Consider the following 20451-nt stretch of genomic DNA (forward strand, 5'->3'; position numbering starts at 1 on the left):
TTTTAGGTATGTTTTGCCGAAGTTTTGGCCTTTCAATTGCCATTCTCCAAAAGATTATTTTTTGCTTTGGAAGGGACTACGCCAAATGATGATTGAGTTGGTGCAGTGAAACTGAATCATAAATATCAGTGATAGATATCTTTAACTAGGAAAGGATTTTTTTTTTTTTTTTCCCCTATAATATCTGGTAGCTTCAGCTTCCCCGTATAGCTTCTGCCTACTGCATTGGACTATATTTGGGTAGGGGTAAAGGTGATGTAGCAGTGCTATAGGTAGTATTGTAAATAACGTGCAATATGTAGTACAAGGCTATAAAATGCATTTAATAAAAAATAAACACATTTAATATATTCTGAAAGATTTTATTTACATGAGGAAAAAACAAGATCTAAAAATATAATATAGAAATATACTGAAATATACCAGAAGTTTTTGCAGTTGTGTGGTTGGAACAGCTTTTCATTTTCTGAGTGTTCTTGTGTGTATGTAGTTATTTTTATAATTTAAGATTTGGTGGGGGGTCTGTCGAATTACATGAGCCTTCTACTCAGTGTAACAGGAACAGCAGTTAGCTGCCAAAGTACTGTACTCCTTCTTAGATGGTTAACATCTCTTTTTCCTCGTTGAATTAAGTGAACTCTGGCTTTATTCACCTCCAAATGATTCATTCATGTATTTTATGGAAAATGAGAGTTGTTTTCAAGGCCTAAGTATTTGTTAGCAAATTATCTTAACTTCTTGTAAACAAAAGTAATTTAAACTAAGTATTTGTTAAAAGTCCTTTCAAAATAGATTTTCAAGTTGAAAATACCCTAGTAATAATTATCTTTAATTTTATTTCCTGTTGATTTTCCTGATGATTACAAATATGTTCTGTGTTTTTGTTATTGTTGTGAGGGCATTCTTATTTGTTTCATTGAGGAAGACATTTGTATGTATTGTTGCCTTGAAAAAATTTTTAGAGAAGAATCCTATTTCTTATTTCATGATCATGATTTTTTGTTTTAATGGCAAGTAATGATGCCTGTCATATGCCATGTACAAAAATGAGCTCAAAACGGATCAGAGACCTGAATGTTAAGAGCCAAAACTATAAAACTCTTAGAAGAAAACATAGGAGGAAATCTTCTAGATTAAGCTGTGGTTCCTTAGGCATGACACCAAAAGCACAAGTGACCAAAAAAGGGAAAACACAGTCTATAGGATGGGAGAAAATATTCACAAGTCATATGTCTGATAAGGGGCTTGTATCCAGAATATATTAAAGAAGTTTTCTTACAACTCAACAATAAAAAGATAGCCTAATTTAAAAACAGGAAAGGATCTGAATAAACATTTTCCCAAAGAATATGTACAAAAGGCCAATAAGAACAAGAAAAGCTGCTTAGCATCATTAGCCCTTAGGGAAATGCAAATCAAAATCACAGTGAGGAATCACTTTATACCCACTAGGATGGCTATAATCAGAAATTTGGACAATTAAAAGTATTGGTATAGATATGGAGAAGTTGGAACTCTCATACATTGCTGGTAGGAATGTAAAATGGTAAAATCCCTTTGGAAATTAGTTGGGGTTGGGAAGTTCCTCAAAATGTTAAACATAGAGTTACCATGTGACCCAGTAGTTCCTCTCCTAGGTATATATACCCACGAGAATTGAATTCATATATCAACACAAAAACTTGTACATGAATGTTCATAGCAGCATTATTCATAAGAGCCAAAAAGTGGAAGCAACTCAAATGTCCATCAGCTGGGGAATAGATAAATAAAATGTGATATATCTGTACAATGGAATATTATTCAACTATTAAAAAAGAATGAGCTGGGATGAAGTGAGAGAGTAGCACTGACATATATACACCACCAAATGTAAAATGGATGGCTAGTGGGAAGCTGCACAGGGAGATCAGCTCGGTGCTTTGTGATGACCTAGAGGGGTGGGGTGGGGAGGATGGGAGGGAGGCTCAAGAGGGAGGAGATACGGGGATATATGTATACATATAGCTGATTCACTTTGTTCTACAGCAGAAACTAACCATGTAAAGCAATTATACTCCAATAAAGATATTTTAAAAAAAAAGAATGAAGTGCTGATATATGTTACAACATAGACAAACCTTGAAAACATGCTACGTGAAAGAAGCCAGTCACAAAAAGACTGCATTACATACGATTCCAGTTTGTATGAAATGTCCGGAATATACAAATCCATAGAAATAGAAAAAAAGACTGATGGTTTCCAGGGACTGAGAATTAGGGAGGAAATAGGGAGTGCCTGCTAATGTGTATGAGATTTCCTTTGGGAGTGGTGAAAACGTTCTAGAATTAGTGGTGACAGTTGCACAACTCAATATACTAAAAACGACTGGCTTATATACTTCTAAAGGGTGAGCTTTATGGTATGTGAATTACATCTCAATAAAGCTGTTATTTAGAAAAAACTAAATTAGAATAAAAAGTAGTAATGATGAATCTTTCCTCATTTGGGGTATACAGCTTCGAGCAAATGCTCTCATCAAAAGAGGCAGCATGTATATGCAACAGCAGCAGCCTTTGCTGTCTACTCAGGATTTTAACATGGCTGCCGACATCGATCCTCAGAATGCAGATGTTTATCACCACCGAGGACAGGTAAATTAATTTTCTTAAAGAGTTCTGATCTTTGCATTGAGGAATTTGATACCATTTTGAGAATGTCTTTAAAGTTTTCTTACATCACTTGTGATGGCTGTGAACAAAGTATCAGAGTGGTTTACAGTTTGGGTTGGCATTTATTTAGTCCCATCTTAAACATTTGTCCTGATATTTACTTGTAAAAAAAAAAAAAGAAGAGGAAAGCTATAAATGTTGGCTTTTGCCAGTTCAGGTTTGTTTTTCAGGTGTTTCTGCTTCATAGGTTTTCAATGAGTAAAACATTAAAAACATGTAGTGACAAATTAAAAAAAGAAAATGTAGTGAGCATTTTGAGTTAATACTAGAATCAACAGAATGATTTTTGTGGGCTTTTTGCTGTAAGGAAATATTAGCCTGAACTGTCCAGACAGTATCAAAAAAATCTCTTCTGAATGGAGTTTTATAACATGCATATTTGCTTTTTAGTAAAAATATATAGTGAAGAAAACAGTTCCCAATTTCAGCCTCATCTGGAGAAAACGCGGCTTTATAAATCTGCTTGTGTGATGTGGCTTCTTGGAATACATTAGAGTAGAAAGTATGGGCTAATCTATATAATAACAGAAAAGTCAGGTTCTTTCTAATGGAGAATTTTATCTAATATTTCTGTCTGAAGGGTCTTAAGTGTTGAGATAACCTTAAAATTCTTGGTATTTTGATCCTTACTGGCAGTGTCCTTTAAGATTAATTTGAAATGTAATTATCTAACGTCTCATCTACTTTGACGTTTGAAAGTACAGAGATACTTCATTTTCTAGAAGAAAAATCACTTAAGAGTGATCAAAAATGGTAGGTTTATAGGGCTTTTTAAAAAAATTGGACACTGGTTTTAAGTTTTAGAATCTTTCCTTTAAAATTATAAGATTTTCTAGTTCACTATTTCTAGAAAGTAATTCTATATTGAATAATTTCATACGTAGCATTATGCTGAGCTGTACTAAGAGGCACGGTACATATTTAACTGGTGTAGTTGTTACTTTGAACTGCGTTTATCTATGTACTTTTTTTCCTTAGCTGAAAATACTGCTTGATCAAGTTGAAGAAGCAGTAGCAGATTTTGATGAATGTATTAGATTAAGACCTGAGTCTGCTCTGGCACAAGCTCAGAAATGTTTTGCATTGGTAGGTTCGACTTTCTTTTGTATTTTCCTGAACATCAGTATTTCCCATTGATAACAAAAATGAGTATCTCATTGTCTATGAAATCATCTACCGACAGGGAGAAAAACATGTCAGTTTAGGAAAATAGAAGTGTGTATTACTTGAGGTTCTGCTCCAGTATTTCCCTGGATGCTTTATTTGGTTCATCTTGATAGATGTTTGTCCCTGATTTTATGCCCCCTATACAGCACTTTTCTCTCTAATTCTCTACCATAAACCAGTATGAAGAATAAAAGCATTTAGAGGAAATACTCTGCAATCATGACACCATATAACTCATCTCTCATTTTGCCTTTGTAGAGCTATTAATATTCAGAAACAAAGTTGAAAATCAGGTAAAATAAGGCCATTTCTAATGAAATGAGATACTTCAGTTAACCCCATACCCTGAGTCCTAAAAGGATTTTCCTTTTAAAGAAAGAAATTGGGTCACAAACACATTTATGTTACAGATTAAAAATGTTATCAGATGAAGGAGCTTTATAATACTTTTATTATAAAGTAATAATAAATTTAAAATATTAAGTAAATAATAAATAAAGTGATAATAAATTATATTGAATTTAAAATTCCCCTACTTATATGCAAAGTTAACCTGTTACAAGTTAGTTTGTCTTCTTCTAGAATACTGAACATCTTGAAATTGTTTAGTGGCAATGAAGTCCTAATTGTACATAGCCTTTGGATCCCTTCTCTGGAAATATTTATGTAATTTTGTGTGACTTTTATAATATGTTAACATTTCCTGAGTTTTTGAGTTCTTGATTTGACAGGCCTGTTTTGATTTTTTTACACAGTATCGCCAAGCATATACAGGAAACAATTCTTCACAAATCCAAGCAGCTATGAAAGGTTTTGAAGACGTCATAAAGAAATTTCCAAGGTGTGCTGAAGGCTATGCATTATATGCACAGGTAAATGTCATTTTTCATATTTTTTCTCTTGCCAGTTTTTTTTTTTTTTTTTTTTTTTTTTAAGGAGGGATGGTGAGCATGTCCCATATATTTTTTTTTTTTTTAATTTTAGCAATTTCATGTATCTTTATTTATTTTATTTATTTATGGCTGTGTTGGGTCTTCGTTTCTGTGTGAGGGCTTTCTCTAGTTGTGGCAAGCGGGGGCCACTCTTCATCGCGGTGCGCGGGCCTCTCACTATCGCGGCCTCTCTTGTTGCGGAGCACAGGCTCCAGACGCGCAGGCTCAGTAATTGTGGCTCACGGGCCTAGTTGCTCCGCGGCATGTGGGATCCTCCCAGACCAGGACTCGAACCCGTGTCTCCTGCATTGGCAGGCAGATTCTTAACCACTGCGCCACCAGGGAAGCCCCCAGTTGTTTTTTAAAGAACTACATTCACATCTTGAATGCTAGCATGGAAATCAGAAAATAATGCTTCTCTTGTTGCAGCTTTTGTGGAAGCAGATGGCTTTGTTCCTACTTTGTTTCTCCTGGTCCCCAGGATGGTCCTGGATCACCTTAAGAGGGCTTCCTATGTTATACAATTTGAAAAACGTGGCGCTAAACTTGTAACACATGGGGAAGCTTAAATAGAGCATTTCCCTCATGTTTTCATTTGGATTGGATTTGCAAAATTTAATTAACCTTAGGAAAATCCATTGTATGCAATTGGTGAGAGAAATGTCCTTGGAAAGGGTTTTCTTTCTATTTGATCACTGTTCTTTTAAATGGTTAGATAGTCTGTAACAGCTCATTGTAATCTCTGGTTTGTTTAAAATTCTTGAAGGTTTCCTTGGTTTAGGATTAAAGCTATGGAAAGTAGGATTTAAATTTGGATTATTTCCACTTTTTTTTTTTTTTTTGGCTGCATTGGGTCTTCGTTGCTGCGCGTGGGCTTTCTCTAGTTGCGGCGAGCAGGGGCTACTCTTCGTTGCAGTGCGCAGGCTTCTCATTGCAGTGGATTCTCTTGTTGAGGAGCACGGGCTCTAAGCCTTCAGGAGTTGTGGTGTGTGGGCTCAGTAGTTGTGGCGCACGGGCTTAGTTGCTCCGTGGCATGTGGGATCTTGCCAGACTAGGGCTCGAACCTGTGTCTCCTGCATTGGCAGGCAGATTCTTAACCACTGCGCCACCAGGGAAGCCCCACTTTTTAAATTATAGTTTGAAGTCTTTGAAAACTTATTTATTAATTTTAAATCATCCATTTAAATGAAAATGATTAACTTCTTATAGCCACAGTTACGAGTTTTTCCTCTAACTAAATGATCTCTGAATAACTGTTTCTTTCTTAGTCTTAAAGTTGAAAGCTGCTTTTGGTATCTCAAAAACCAGCCATCTCAAAACTGTATATTTTCTCTTATTCTTCTTATTCCAAAGAAATGTTGTTCCTCTCCCTCCTTATCCCCCCAAACATCACAGAAATAGGAAGCATTTAAAAATGACCGTCTGTATTAGACTCCTAACTCGACATTCTTAGGGTTGATTGTTTTGTTTTTAATTTCCTTCATGTTATCTTTAGTCCAGTTATAAGAAAAGTTCCACAGGATAAAACTTTCATTTTGAGGGTTTATTGAGAGGGACTATAGAAGATTGATTGATTGTGTTGGATCTATTATGTAAAAGTCCTACCATCACTGCATTATTAGGGGTTGAAATTCTGCAGTATGAAGTACAACCCAGGAATTCTTTTTTTGTTTGTTTGTTTTTAATATATTCTTTTCCATTATAGTTTATCACAGGATATTGAGTATATATAGTTCCCGGTGCTATACAGTAGGACCTTGTTCTTTATCCATTCTAAATGTAATAGTTTGCATCTACCAACCCCAAACTCCCAGTCCGTCCCTCTCTCTCTCCCGCTTCTGCTTGGCAACCACAAGTCTGTTCTCTATGTCTCTGAGTCTGTTTCCTTTTTGTAGACAGGTTCATTTGTGCCATATTTTAGGTTCCACATATAAGTGATATCATGTGGTATTTGTCTTTCTCTTTCTGACTTACTTCACTTAGTATGATATTCTCTAGTTGCATCCATGTTGCTGCAAATGGCATTATTTTATTCTTTTTTATGGCTGAGTAGTATTCCATTGTATATATGTACCACATCTTCTTTATCCATTAATCTGTTGATGGACACTTAGGTTGTTTCCATGTTTCAGCATTTGTGAACAGTGCTGTTATGAACATAGGGGTACATGTATCTTTTTTTTTTTTTTAACATCTTTACTGCAGTATAATTGCTTTACAATGTTGTGTTAGTTTCTCCTGTACAACAAAGTGAATCAGCTATATGCATATGTATATCTCCATATCCCCTCCCTCTTGTGTCTCCCTCCCACCCTCCTTATCCCACCCCTCTAGGTGCTCACAAAGCACCAAGCTGATCTCCCTGGGCTACGCAGCTCCTTCCCACTAGCTATCTATTTTACATTTGGTAGTGTATATATGTCAGTGCTACTCTCTCACTTCGTCCCAGCTTACCCTTCCCCCTCCTCGTGTTCTGAAGTCCATTCTCTACGTCTGCGTCTTTATTCCTGTCCTGCCCCTAGGTTCATTAGAACCGTTTTTTTTTTTAGATTCCATATGTATGTGTTAGCATATGGTATTTGTTTTCCTGACTTACTTCACTCTGTATGACAGACTCAAGGTCCATCCACCTCACTACAAATAACTCAGTTTCGTTTCTTTTTATGGCTGAGTAATATTCCATCGTATATATGTGCCACAACTTCTTATCCATTCATCTGTTGATGGACATTTAGGTTGCTTCCATGTCCTGGCTATTGTAAATAGAGCTGCAGTGAACACTGTGGTACATAACTCTTTTTGAATTATGGTTTTCTAAGGGTATATGCTCAGTAGTGAGATTGCTAAGTCAGATGGTAGTGCTGTTTTTAGTTTTTTAAGGAACCTCCATACTGTTCTATAGTGGCTGTATCAATTTACATTCCCACCAACAGTGCAAGAGGGTTCCCTTTTCTCCACACCCTCTCCAGAATTTATTGTTTGTAGGTTTTTGGATGATGGCCATTCTGACCAGTGTGAGGTGATACCTCATTGTAGTTTTGATTTGCATTTCTCTAATGACTAGTGATGTTGAGCATCTTTTCATGTGTTTGTTGGCAATCTGTATATCTTTGGAGAAATGTCTATTTACGTCCTCTGCCCATTTTTGGATTGGGTTGTTTGTTTTTTTGATATTGAGCTGCATGAGCTGCTTGTAAATTTTGGAGATTAATCCTTTGTCAGTTGCTTCGTTTGCAAATATTTTATCCCATTCTGAGGGTTGTCTTTTTGTCTTGTTTGTGGTTTCCTTTGCTGTGCAAAAGCTTTTAAGTTTCATTAGGTCCCATTTGCTTATTTTTGTTTTTACTTCCATTTCTCTAGGAGGTGGGTCAAAAAGGATCTTGCTGTGATTTATGTCATAGAGTGTTCTGCCTATATTTTCCTCTAAGAGTTTTATAGTGTCTGGCCTTACATTTAGGGCTTTAATCCATTTTGAGTTTATTTTTGTGTATGGTGTTAGGAAGTGTTCTAATTTCATTCTTTTACATGTAGCTGTCCAGTTTTCCCAGCACCACTTATTGAAGAGGCTGTCTTTTCTCCACTGTATACTCTTGCCTCCTTTACCAAAGATAAGGTGACCATATGTACGTGGGTTTATCTCTGGGCTTTCTGTCCTGTTCCATTGATCTATATCTCTGTTTTTGTCCCAGTACCATACTGTCTTGATTACTGTAGCTTTGTAGTATAGTGTGAAGTCCAGGAGCCTGATTTCTCCAGCTTTGTTTTTCTTTCTCACTCTTGCTTTGGCTATTCGGGGTCTTTCGTGTTTCCATACAAATTGTAAAATTTTTTGTTCTAGTTCTGTGAGAAATGCCATGGGTAGTTTGATATGGATTGCACTGAATCTTTAGATTGCTTTTGGGTAGTATAGTCATTTTGACAATGTTGATTCTTCCAATCCAAGAACATAGTATATCTCTCCATCTGTTTGTATTTTCTTTAATTTCTTTCATCAGTGTCTTATAGTTTTTCGCCTACAGGTCTTTTTGTCTCCTTAGGTAGGTTTATTCCTGGGTATTTTATTCTTTTTGTTGCAGTGGTAAATGGGAGTGTTTCCTTAATTGCCCTTTCAGATTTTTCATCGTTAGTGTATAGAAATGCAAGAGATTTCTGTGCACTAACTTTGTATCCTGCTACTCTACCATATTGATTGATTAGCTCTAGTAGTTTTCTGGTAGCATCTTTAGGATTCTCTGTATAGTATCATGTCACCTGCAAACAGTGACAGTTTTACTCCTTCTTTTCCGATTTGGATTCCTTTTATTTATTTTTCTTCTCTGATTGCTGTGGCTAACACTTCCAAAACTATGTTGAATAATAGTGGTGAGAGTGGACAACCTTGTCTGGTTCCTGATCTTAGAGGAAATGGTTTCAGTTTTTCACCATTGAGATGATGTTGGCTGTGGGTTTGTCATATATGGCCTTTATTATGTTGAGGTTGGTTCCCTCTATGCCTACTTTCTGGAGGGTTTTTATCATAAATGGGTGTTGAATTTTCTCAAAAGCTTTTTCTGCATCTGTTGAGATGATCATATGGTTTTTCTTCTTCAATTTGTTAATATGGTGTATCACATTGATTGATTTGCATATATTGAAGAATCCTTGCATTCCTGGGATAAATCCCACTCGAGCATGGTGTATGATCCTTTTAATGTGCTGTTGGATTCTGTTTGCTAGTATTTTGTTGAGAATTTTTGCACCTATGTTCATCAGAGATATTGATCTGTAGTTTTCTTTTTTTTGTGACATCTTTGTCTGGTTTTGGTATCAGGGTAATGGTGGCCTCGTAGAATGAGTTTGGGAGTGTTCCTCCCTCTGCTATATTTTGGAAGAGTTTGAGAAGGATAGGTGTTAGCTCTTCTCTAAATGTTTGATAGCATTCGCCTGTGAAGCCATGTGGTCCTGGGCTTTTGTTTGTTGGAAGATTTTTAATCACAGTTTCAATTTCAGTGCTTGTGATTGGTCTGTTTATATGTTCTGTTTCTTCCTGGTTCAGTCTTGGAAGGTCGTGCTTTTCTAAGAATTTGTCCATTTCTTCCAGGTTGTCCATTTTATTGGCATAGAGTTGCTTGTAGTAATCTCTCATGATCCTTTGTATTTCTGCAGTGTCAGTTGTTACTTCTCCTTTTTCATTTCTAATTCTGTTGATTTGAGTCTTCTTCCTTTTTTTCTTGATGAGTCTGGCTAATGGTTTATCAATTTTGTTTATCTTCTCAAAGAACCAGCTTTTAGATTTATTGATCTTTGCTATCTTTTCCTTCATTTCTTTTTCATTTATTTCTGATCTGATCTTTATGATTTCTTTCCTTCTGCTAACTTCGGGGGGTTTTTGTTCTTCTTTCTCTAATTGCTTTAGGTGTAGGGTTAGGTTGTTTATTTGAGATGTTTCTTGCTTCTTGAGGTAGGATTGTATTGCTATAAACTTCCCTCTTAGAACTGCTTTTGCTGCATCCTGTAGGTTTTGGGTCGTTGTGTTTTCACTGTCATTTGTTTCTAGTTATTTTTTGATTTCCTCTTTGATTTTGTCAGTGATCTCTTGGTTATTTAGTAACGTATTGTTCAGCCTCCACGTGTTTGTATTTTTTACAGTTTTTTTCCTGTAATTGATATCTAGTCTTATAGCTTTGTGGTCAGAAATGATACTTGGTACGAATTCAATTTTCTTAAATTTACCAAGGCTTCATTTGTGACCCAAGATATGATCTATCCTGGAGGATGTTCCATGAGCACTTCAGAAGAAAGTGTATTCTGTTGTTTTTGGATGGAATGTCCTATAAATATCAATTAGGTCCATCTTGTTGAATGTGTCATTTAAAGCTTGTGTTCCCTTATTTATTTGCATTTTGGATGATCTGTCCATCGGTGAAAGTGGGGTGTTAAAGTCCCCTACTGTGATTGTGTTACTGTTGATTTCCCCTTTTATGGCTGTTAGCATTTGCCTTATGTATTGAGGTGCTCCTGTGTTGGGTGCATAAATCTTTACAATTGTTATATCTTCTTCTTGGATTGATCCCTTGATCATTATGTAGTCTCCTTCTTTGTCTCTTGTAATAGTCTTTATTTTAAAGTCTATTCTGTCTGATATAAGAATTGCTACTCCAGCTTTCTTTTGATTTCCATTTGCATGGAATATCTTTTTCCATCCACTCACTTTCAGTCTGTATGTGTCCCTAGGTCTGAAGTGGGTCTCTTGTAGACAGCATATATATGGGACTTGTTTTTGTATCCATTCAGCCAGCCTATGTCTTTTTGTTGGAGCATTTAATCCATTCACATTTAAGGTAATTATTGATATGTATGTTCCTATTACCATTTTTTTAATTGTTTTGGGTTTGTTATTGTAGGTCTTTTCCTTCTGTTGTGTTTCCTGCCTAGAGAAGTTCCTTTAGCATTTGTTGTAGAGCTGGTTTAGTGGTGCTGAATTCTCTTAACTTTTGCTTATCTGTAAAGGTTTTAATTTCTCCATCGAATCTGAATGAGATCCTTGCTGGGTAGAGTAATCTTGGTTGTAGGTTCTTCCCTTTCATCACTTTAAATATGTCCTGCCACTCCCTTCTGGCTTGCAGAGTTTCTGCTGAAAAATCAGCTGTTAACCTGATGGGGATTCCCTTGTATGTTATTTGTTGCTTTTTCCTTGTTGCTTCTAATATTTTTTCTTTGTATTTAATTTTTGATAGTTTGATTAATATGTGTCTTGGCATGTTTCTCTTTGGGTTTATCCTTTATGGTACTTACTGTCTGTGCTTCCTGGACTTGATTGTCTATTTCCTTTCCCATGTTAGGGAAGTTTTCGACTATAATCTTTTTAAATATTTTCTCAGACCCTTTCTTTTTCCCTTCTTCTTCTGGGACCCCTGTAATTCAAATGTTGGTGCATTTAATGTTGTCCCAGAGGTCTCTAAGACTGTCCTCAATTCTTTTTGTTCTTTTTTCTTTATTCTGCTCCTTGACAGTTATTTCCAGCATTTTATCTTCCAGGTCACTTATCCGTTCTTCTGCCTCAGTTATTCTGTTATTGATTCCTTCTAGAGTATTTTTAATTTCAGTAATTGTGTTGTTCATCACTGTTTGTTTGCTCTTTAGTTCTTCTAGATCCTTGTTAAATGTTTCTTGTATTTTCTCCATTCTGTTTCCAAGATTTTGGATCATCTTTACTATCATTACTCTGAATTCTTTTTCAGGTGGGTTGCCTATTTCGTCTTCATTTATTTGGTCTTGTAGGTTTTTACCTTGCTCCTTTGTTTGTAATGTATTTTTTTGTCATTTCATTTTTTTTTGATGGGTGGTGCTGTATTTGTGTCTTACTGGTTGTTTGGCCTGAGACGTCCAGCACTGGTGTTTGCAGGCAGTTGGATAGAGCTGGGTCTTGGTGCTGAGATGAGGACCTCTGGGAGGCCTCACTCGGAATGATATTCCCTGGGGTCTGAGGTTCTCTGTTAGTCCAGCGGTTTGGACTCGGAGTTCCCACCACAGGAGCTCGTTGCCCAACCTCTGGCCTGGGAACCAAGATTCCGCAAGCTTTGTGGTGCGGTAAGAAAAAAAAAAACAGAAAGAAAGAAAAAAATGTGCAGTACAGTATCAAAGAAAATAAAATTAGAAAGATAAAAAAAATATTAGGAAAAATAAAACTATAATTGAACCAACTGCAACAATGTAAAATAAAACCACACCAGAAGAAAGAAAACAAAAAGGGGAGGGGGGAACAAGCCAAAAGGAGAGATCACTAACAAAGTATAAAGAATAAAATAAAATTAGAAAAATAAAAGATTTATTAGGAAACATAATAATATAAAACAGTCAACAACAGTGAATCAACAAGGTAAAACAGAACCCCAATCTAAAAGAAGAAAAAAGAAAAATTGAAAAAAAAAGCCTTGGCTGTTGGGGCAGAGCTTAGGTGGGGTGGGACTTAGGCAGGGGCGGGGTTTAGGGTGGGGCAGGACCTAGGCAGGTTGGGGGGTTGTCATTTGAGCATGGGGCGGGGCCTCTGCTTAGGACCTGAGTGATCAAGGAAGGGGAGAGGCAGTATGTCCAAAGGAGGGCGTCCGGAGTGTGGAGTTCCAGAGTTTGGAGGTAGGGCCCTGAGTGAGGGTGTGTGGGTGGGGTTTAGGCCCAGCGTATTGAAGGGGGTCTCGGAGTGTAGAGGTAGGGCCGTGGGTGGGGTGTCGGGGCGGGGCTTGGGCTGTGCGGGGCAGGAGGGAGGCTTCGAGGGCAGAGTATTAGGCCTGGGAGCCCAACAGGCTCCCCGGTGCCTAAATGGACAGGAAAAGCACTGGCCGTGTTCCCTTCTGTTCCTTCGCACCCCTTTCCCACTGTCTCCCCCAGGGTCTCCCCCATCGCTGCTGGACTCCTAACCCTGGATAGGTCCTGCTGAGTGTAGGAACTCCTCCCCTCCACCAGCTACCCCTCAGAGGTGCCAGTTCCATAGGTCTGGCCTTTTTTTTTTTCCTTTTTATAAATTTATTTATTTATTTTTGGGTGTGTTGGGTCTTCATTTCTGTGCGAGGGCTTTCTCTAGTTGTGGCGAGTGGGGGCTCCTCTTCATCGCGGTGTGTGGGCCTCTTACTGTTGCGGCCTCTCTTGTTGCGGAGCACGGGCTCCAGATGCGCAGGCTCAGTAGTTGTGGCTCACGGGCCTAGTTGCTCCGCAGCATGTGAGATCTTCCCAGACCAGGGCTCAAACCCATGTCCCCTGCATTGGCAGGCAGATTCTCAACCACTGCGCCACCAGGGAAGCCCCCAGCCTTTACTTTTGCTCCCCCTTCCCTGCCTCCCATTCCCTCAGGACCCGCTGGAGGGGGCCTAGGTGGGCAGAGGATCAGGCCCATATCTCAGTAGGTTCCTGGGGGCCCAAGGGGGCAGGGGAAACCTGGCCACACTCCCTTTTGATCCTCTGCCCTCCCAGTGGTTCCCCAATTTCCCCTTCGGGTGTGGGATCCCTTCCACTCCCCCAGCCGCGCCTCAGGGGCACCAGTCCTGTCCCACCTCCACTTCTCCTCCCCCTTCACTCCCCCCATGCCCCACATCCTACCCGGTCGCTGGGGGTTCCTCCTGTCCCCTTAGGTGTCCATGGTCCCCCACTGGTGCCTGGTAGGTACCCTAGTTGTGAGGAGATGCAAATTCTGCATCCTCCTTGTATGCCATCTTGACTCCACCCCCACATGTATCTTTTTGAATTATAGTTTTGTCCAGGTACATTTCCAGGAGTGGCATTGCTGGATTATATGGTAATTCTATTTTTAGTTTTCTAAGAACCTCCATACTGTTTTCTATAGTGGCTGTACCAATTTACATTCCCACCAGCAGTGTAGGAGGGTTCCCTTTTCTCCACACCCTCTGCAGCATTAGTTATTTGTAGACTTTTTAATGATGGCCATTCTGACTGGTGTGAGGTGGTACCTTGTTGTAGGTTTGATTTTCATTTCTTTAATAATTAGTGATGTTGAGCGTATTTTCGTGTGCCTGCTGGCCATCTATATGTCTTCTTTGGAGAAATGTCTATTAAGGTCTTCTGCCCATTTTTCAGTTGGGTTGTTTGTTTTTTTTGTTGTTGAGTTGTATGAGCTGTTTGTATATTTTGGAGATTAAGCCCTTGTCTGTCTCATCATTTACAAATATTTTCTCCCATTCTATAGGCTGTCTTTTCTTTTTGGTTATGGTTTCCTTTGCTGTGCAAAAGCTTGTAAGTTTTTTCAGTCCCATTTGTTTAGTTTTGTTTTTATTTCTATTGCCTTGGGAGACTGATCTAAGAAAACATTGGTATAATTTATGTCGGAGAATGTTTTGCCTACGCTCTCCTCTAGGAGTTTTATGGTGTCATGTCTTATGTTTTAAGTCTTTAAGGCATTTTGACTATTTTTGTGCATGGTATGAGGGTGTGTTCTAACTTCATTGACTTATATGCAGCTCTCCAACTTTCCCAGCACGACTTGCTGAAGAGACTCTTTTTCCCATTTTATGTTCTTGCCTCCTTTGTCGAAGATTAATTGACCATAGGTGTGTGGGTTTACTTCTGCAACCCAGGAATTCATTAACCTCAGTTTGAAATCTTATCTGCTCAGTCTTTGTTCTTATAATTCCTAGATAGAAAAAAAAAAAATGATACATTGGTTGCTGACTACATGCTCTGTTCATTGTGAAAGCATGTACTATATAAAATTTTATAGAATATATAGAAGTTAAAATAGGACAAACACACATTATAATTGTATGATGTTTGTATTGAATAGGTACACTTGGATTTAGGGCTTATATTTAATTAGGAACAAGCCAGAAGGTGACAGGACCATCTTCATCACTGAAATGAAATTCAGAAGGGCTTTTTTGGTGCAGATTTCTATAAGCAGCTAAAAGAGCAAAGGCCACTGACTAGCTTTTAAAGAAACCAAATACTAGGAACAACTCTTTTGCAGAGGTTTCATGATTGTACATTTCTCTCTCATTATGTTACCTTCAAAACAGGTTTTGGCCTACTTGAGCATCATCTTTTTTTTTTTTTTAATAAGTTTATTTACTTATTTTATTTTTGGCTGTGTTGGGTCTGTTGCTGCGCGGGCTTTCTCTAGTTGCGGCGAGTGGGAGCTACTCTTCATTGTGGTGTGAGGGTTTCTCATTGCGGTGGCTTCTCTTGTTGCAGAGCACCAGCTCTAGGCACATGGGTTTCAGTAGTTGTGGCACATGGGCTTAGTTGCTCCACAGCATGTGGGATCTTCCTGGACCAGGGCTCGAACCTGTGTCCCCTGCATTGGCAGGCAATTCTCAACCCCTGTGCCACCAGGGAAGCCCTACTTGAGCATCATCTTATCAGCACTAGCATTATTACAAGTCTGTTTGCACCAAAGTTTCTATCTTTTGGTCCCTCTTCTGATGTTTGCTTCACTATATATAGCAAATTTTATTTATACATAGAGAGAGAGTTATATATAGTTATATATAGTTACATAGTATGACTTTTTTCTTTGAACCCTGAAGCTTGAGCTTAGATGCCAGCTAACTCTCAGAGTTACAGTTTGATCAGCATGATCTGGTATCCACATAACCAAGCCTTCCATTTCTGCCATGGGATTTGCCTTCAGTTGATTGTAGCTGCTTTCTTTCTTTGACCAATCATTTTTAAGGAATGACTCTGATAACAGTTAACATACCTATCTGAACTTACCCTTCCAAATAAGTATTGTTTTTAAAGTAATTCCCTTAGGATATATTATGATAAATTATGAATAAGTGACATGAATGTACCTGTGAGAATCTGATATTAGAATTTGCACCAAGAGTGGGATTTTCTGTATTCTAGAGTTTATTAGATCTTCTCCTTTGCAAATTACTAACAAACTTAATAAAGAGAGAGAACAGTTAAGATTTCATATTCATAATGCTGCTATGTAAAAACCCCAATAATTAAGATGTAACATTTTAAATAAGTTTAATCCCCAAAACAATAATTTGGTAATGAATGGTTACATGAAGTAAATTTTAATAATTAATAAGCAGTATACTTTTAATTGCTTAGGGTGACAGTTTAACTAAATTTAACCGAAGTATCTCTTCACATAGGCATTAACAGATCAACAACAGTTTGGTAAAGCTGATGAAATGTATGATAAATGTATTAATTTGGAACCAGATAATGCCACAACATACGTTCATAAAGGGTATGTATTTTTGTGGGTCTGTTTGTTCCAGTAAGAAACTAAATTTCTTGCATAGTAGTAAGATGGATTTCTTTTGGTCGCTGAGAAAAAGGGGACTGTGGTAGAGAGTGTCAGTGTTAACTGAAAAATTTCTTAATGCTGTGGATGCTTCACTGTTACTTTTTCTTTTACTTATGTTTCATTATTATACAATAATTAGTAAATATGCTATTTTCACCCTAGCTTAAGGATTTCATTTCTGAACATCCTGTCAGGTGTTACTTGTATCAAAATAGGAAGCACGCAAAATAAGTTTTTCCTGTCCTAGTATACTTGAATTGTCATTTTAAAACTTCAGTTAAATTTATACAGAGTAAAACATTAAGCTGTGCCAAGTAAGTTAATAATAGAGCCTAGACCGTTGGACACTCTTTTCATACTAAGGAATTTAGACTACAAAACCACTGTAAATTGAGGGAAAAAAACCAATTTGATGCTGATTCTATACTGTTTTAGATTTTGTTTTTCCTTGTAAATTAAATTATGAATTCATTGAGAGCCGAATTGATACTGGGCCATGGTCACATCTGACTGCTGTTTTGCATTTGCAGTTTACTTCAACTTCAGTGGAAGCAAGATCTGGATAGAGGTTTGGAGCTTATCAGCAAGGCTATTGAAATTGACAATAAATGTGATTTTGCATATGAAACCATGGGAACTATTGAAGTACAAAGGTAACTTCTAGAGTCTGTCCTTAGGAAAGTTAGGGCATCTCCGTATTTATCTTTTCATTCTTCTCATTATAGACAGGTTATTGACAATAATCATTAAATTTTTAAGTCTTAACGTGTTGTGCTTTTTGAGGCAATATTCCCTTGAAACTATACAGCTTTGATTTGCCTTGTTTAATTATTCTTCCAGTTTAAAAGTCACACTTAAAAGTTGTTTAAGTCAGGCATATACATTAGAAAGGGAAACTTGATCTTTCTCCAATACCTGATGTGTGTTTTTTCCTCCTTTCTCCTGTATTATTTCTGTTGGAGGGAAAAAAACATGTGCGGTGTACTTAGGCAGTGCAGTGCAGCATAAGGACTGGCGGCCACGTTGCCCGAAGACTTAGATCCTGCTACAGCCAAGCGGCTAGGCAAGTTGCACCATCACCTCTGAGCCCCTGAGTTTTCTTTAAAATCAGGGAGTTGGATAAGAATTTTTGCAATTCTGACTTTCTTGTAACTTCTTGTTTTCTGTAAATGTTTATCCCGAGTTGCACTTGAGATCCACCATTAATAGGTGATAACTGTTTATGCCATAGAATTTAGTGTAGTATACCATCTGGATACTGGCATTGCCATCCATTTGAGTAGCTACTCTAGGCCAGGTACTGAACTTTAGGTGCTTTCCAAATATTATTTCAATTGATTTTTACCCCAGTCTTTATAAAGGTTGAGGTTATATGATCCTCCATTTAATTGAAGAGTGTAGAAACTGATGCCCAGACTGGTTAAATTAAGGTTACATGGTGAGCAGGTAGTAGAAAGAGGACATGAGCCCATATTTCACTGATGCCAAAAGTAACCGATCTTGCTACCATCGCTTGTCAGGAACTAGTAGGAGTTGTCTTAATAACCTGTCATGCAGTCACTTCTGGGGTCCTCTGTCTTTCTGCTCCAGAGTAGGCAGAATATATGTAGGCTGATGGAAATTTTTGCGATCCTTTTGATCCATCTGTACTGACAGTTGCATATAAATATTATTTCTTAATTGCCAGTTTGTTAATGTGTATAAAATATTCTCATACTAGAATATGATGGGGTAATAGTTCTTAATCTTTTGAGCAAAGCTGTGGATTTTTCCTAAAATAATGCACATACAAAAACTCTTTGCATATAAGTTGTTCATAGAGCCTGGGTTAAGGACCCCTGATTTATGGGGTTTCATGAATTTTGTGTGTTAATTGTACTTTAAGAAATCCATTCTGAATCCTGCTTTACAAATAGATAAGTGAATGTGAATGAATGAAATTGCTGATTATCCTAGGATTTAGCAAATCTGCTGTCTACCTAATATCTGAACATGAACTCTCAAAGTTATTTTCTTTTTAATTAAGTCTATTATGTACCGTATCAATATATGTAGTAGGAGATTGAGTACAGTCACCCCAGAGGTACATTGTACTTCTTAGATTCTAACTGGCATATATATAGTGGGGACTTAATACAGTATTTATTGTAAGATTACATGCATGTATGCATATATACATAGCCAGTACTAGTTACTTGTAAAATAGCTCTTGGTTCTTGGCAAGTATATAAAGCCTAATCACAATTAGACTGTAAGAGGTAAATTGTATATTTTTTGACCAAGCATATTCATCCATTTATTCAAAAAATGGATACTAGCTACCAAGTATTGTACTAGGTTCTGGGAATTGAAAGGTGTCCCGTAAGGATCTGGTAAGACTGTGGTAACAAATATCAATATATATCCATCTGACTGTGCACAGAGTGACAATGGAATCATGGGGACAGTGGGGGGGAGCAGCCAATTCCTCTAGCGAGGGAGGGGGAGAGTAGTTTTCATGAGGATGTTGTATTTGAACTGTGCCTTAAAAAGGTGAGGATTTGGCTAGAATCAGGCAGAGAAGCAATAAATAATCTGAGCATTATGAGCATGAGTGAACTCAGGGAGACCTGTGTGTATGGAGTAGTGTTGGGTAGGGATATGCTGGTAGGGCTCACACAGATCTGTGAAGGTAAGGCCCCTGAACACCTGTAATGTTCTCTGAGGCTATGTCACTGCTTTCTAAAGGAGCCTCATGATGGAGTAGAAACAAGCAGAATTTAGGAACCAGATATGATTATGATTTTAAATAAGTCATTTAATCTCTCTAGTCTCACTGTTCTTATCTGTAAACAAAGACCACAAGTAGCATAATATAAGCATATAGTATTTGTAATAGTAGCTAACATTCATTGAGTATTTTCTGTGTGCTAGGCATTATTTTGTTATAAAGAAGCATTTTATTAGAGTCATAGTTGAAACTTAAAGGTCAGGCTCCATGTAGCTTCACTTATAAACTTCATTGCATTCTGTGAAGTGCTTGTTAAATCTGAAACATTTAAAGTTTTTGTTGTTTTAGAGGAAACATGGAGAAAGCCATTGACATGTTCAACAAAGCTATTAACCTGGCCAAATCAGAAATGGAGATGGCTCATCTATACTCACTCTGTGATGCTGCCCATGCCCAGACAGAAGTTGCAAAGAAATACGGATTAAAACCACCGACATTATAAAATACGGGGGAAGGAAAATGACCCTCTTTTAGGAGTTTACCCCCTCTTCAACTGAACCCTAAAGACACTGTTGTGAACTACGTTGAATGGTGGAACTTAGTATTTCCGTTTGTGCTGTTGTCATTCGTTACATGTTTCATGTTTAGGTGTTGTGGGAGTGCCTGTTGAAGAAAGTTTGCAGTGTTGCAGCTTTTATTCCCTGTGCAACAAAGCTTAGAAACCTGTTAAAGGGATATTAAAATAAAGTTGCAAAGAGTACAAATGATAATTGGCCATGCAAATAAAAATTTTGATTTGTTGATTTGACTTTTTTTTTCGAGGGGGGTGGGAGGGTGTGTTCTGGATGATTTTGTCTTTGTGTGCACGTGCGTGTGTGTGTGTGTGTGTGTGTGTGTATAATATATGAGTATTTTACAGTTTTACAGCATGTTGGTTTTTAAATTAACATAGTAAGTGCTGTAAAATAAGATTCTTTTAGATTTGATTAATCCCTTTTAGTTAACTTTTTTTTTTGAAGGAAACAGCTTAAGTGGGGATTTCGTTTTTACGACAGCAAAATTGAGACCCTTTTAACCACTGTCAGCATGCACAATGCCTCTGATTCTGCAGAACGTTAGATGCAGTGGCGACACTTAAACCTTTGACCCCCTTCAACTATAATGGATAATGTACATCGTTC

At 37.6% G+C, this 20451-nt stretch overlaps 1 protein-coding gene across 1 annotated transcript in view; it reads left to right on the plus strand.

Moving 5' to 3' along the window:
• Positions 1-20071, plus strand: part of TOMM70 (translocase of outer mitochondrial membrane 70) — a 44275-nt gene extending 24204 nt beyond the window's left edge. The window contains exons 7-12 of the mRNA XM_059921286.1: positions 2500-2634; positions 3691-3798; positions 4635-4751; positions 16403-16500; positions 17091-17213; positions 19619-20071. Of these exons, the coding sequence (XP_059777269.1) occupies positions 2500-2634; positions 3691-3798; positions 4635-4751; positions 16403-16500; positions 17091-17213; positions 19619-19772 (735 nt within the window). The 3' untranslated portion in view covers positions 19773-20071. The remainder of the gene's footprint in view (positions 1-2499; positions 2635-3690; positions 3799-4634; positions 4752-16402; positions 16501-17090; positions 17214-19618) is intronic.
• Positions 20072-20451: the final 380 nt, after the last annotated feature.

This window comes from Balaenoptera ricei, chromosome 4, assembly GCF_028023285.1.
Source record: "Balaenoptera ricei isolate mBalRic1 chromosome 4, mBalRic1.hap2, whole genome shotgun sequence".
Lineage (NCBI taxonomy): Eukaryota > Metazoa > Chordata > Mammalia > Artiodactyla > Balaenopteridae > Balaenoptera > Balaenoptera ricei.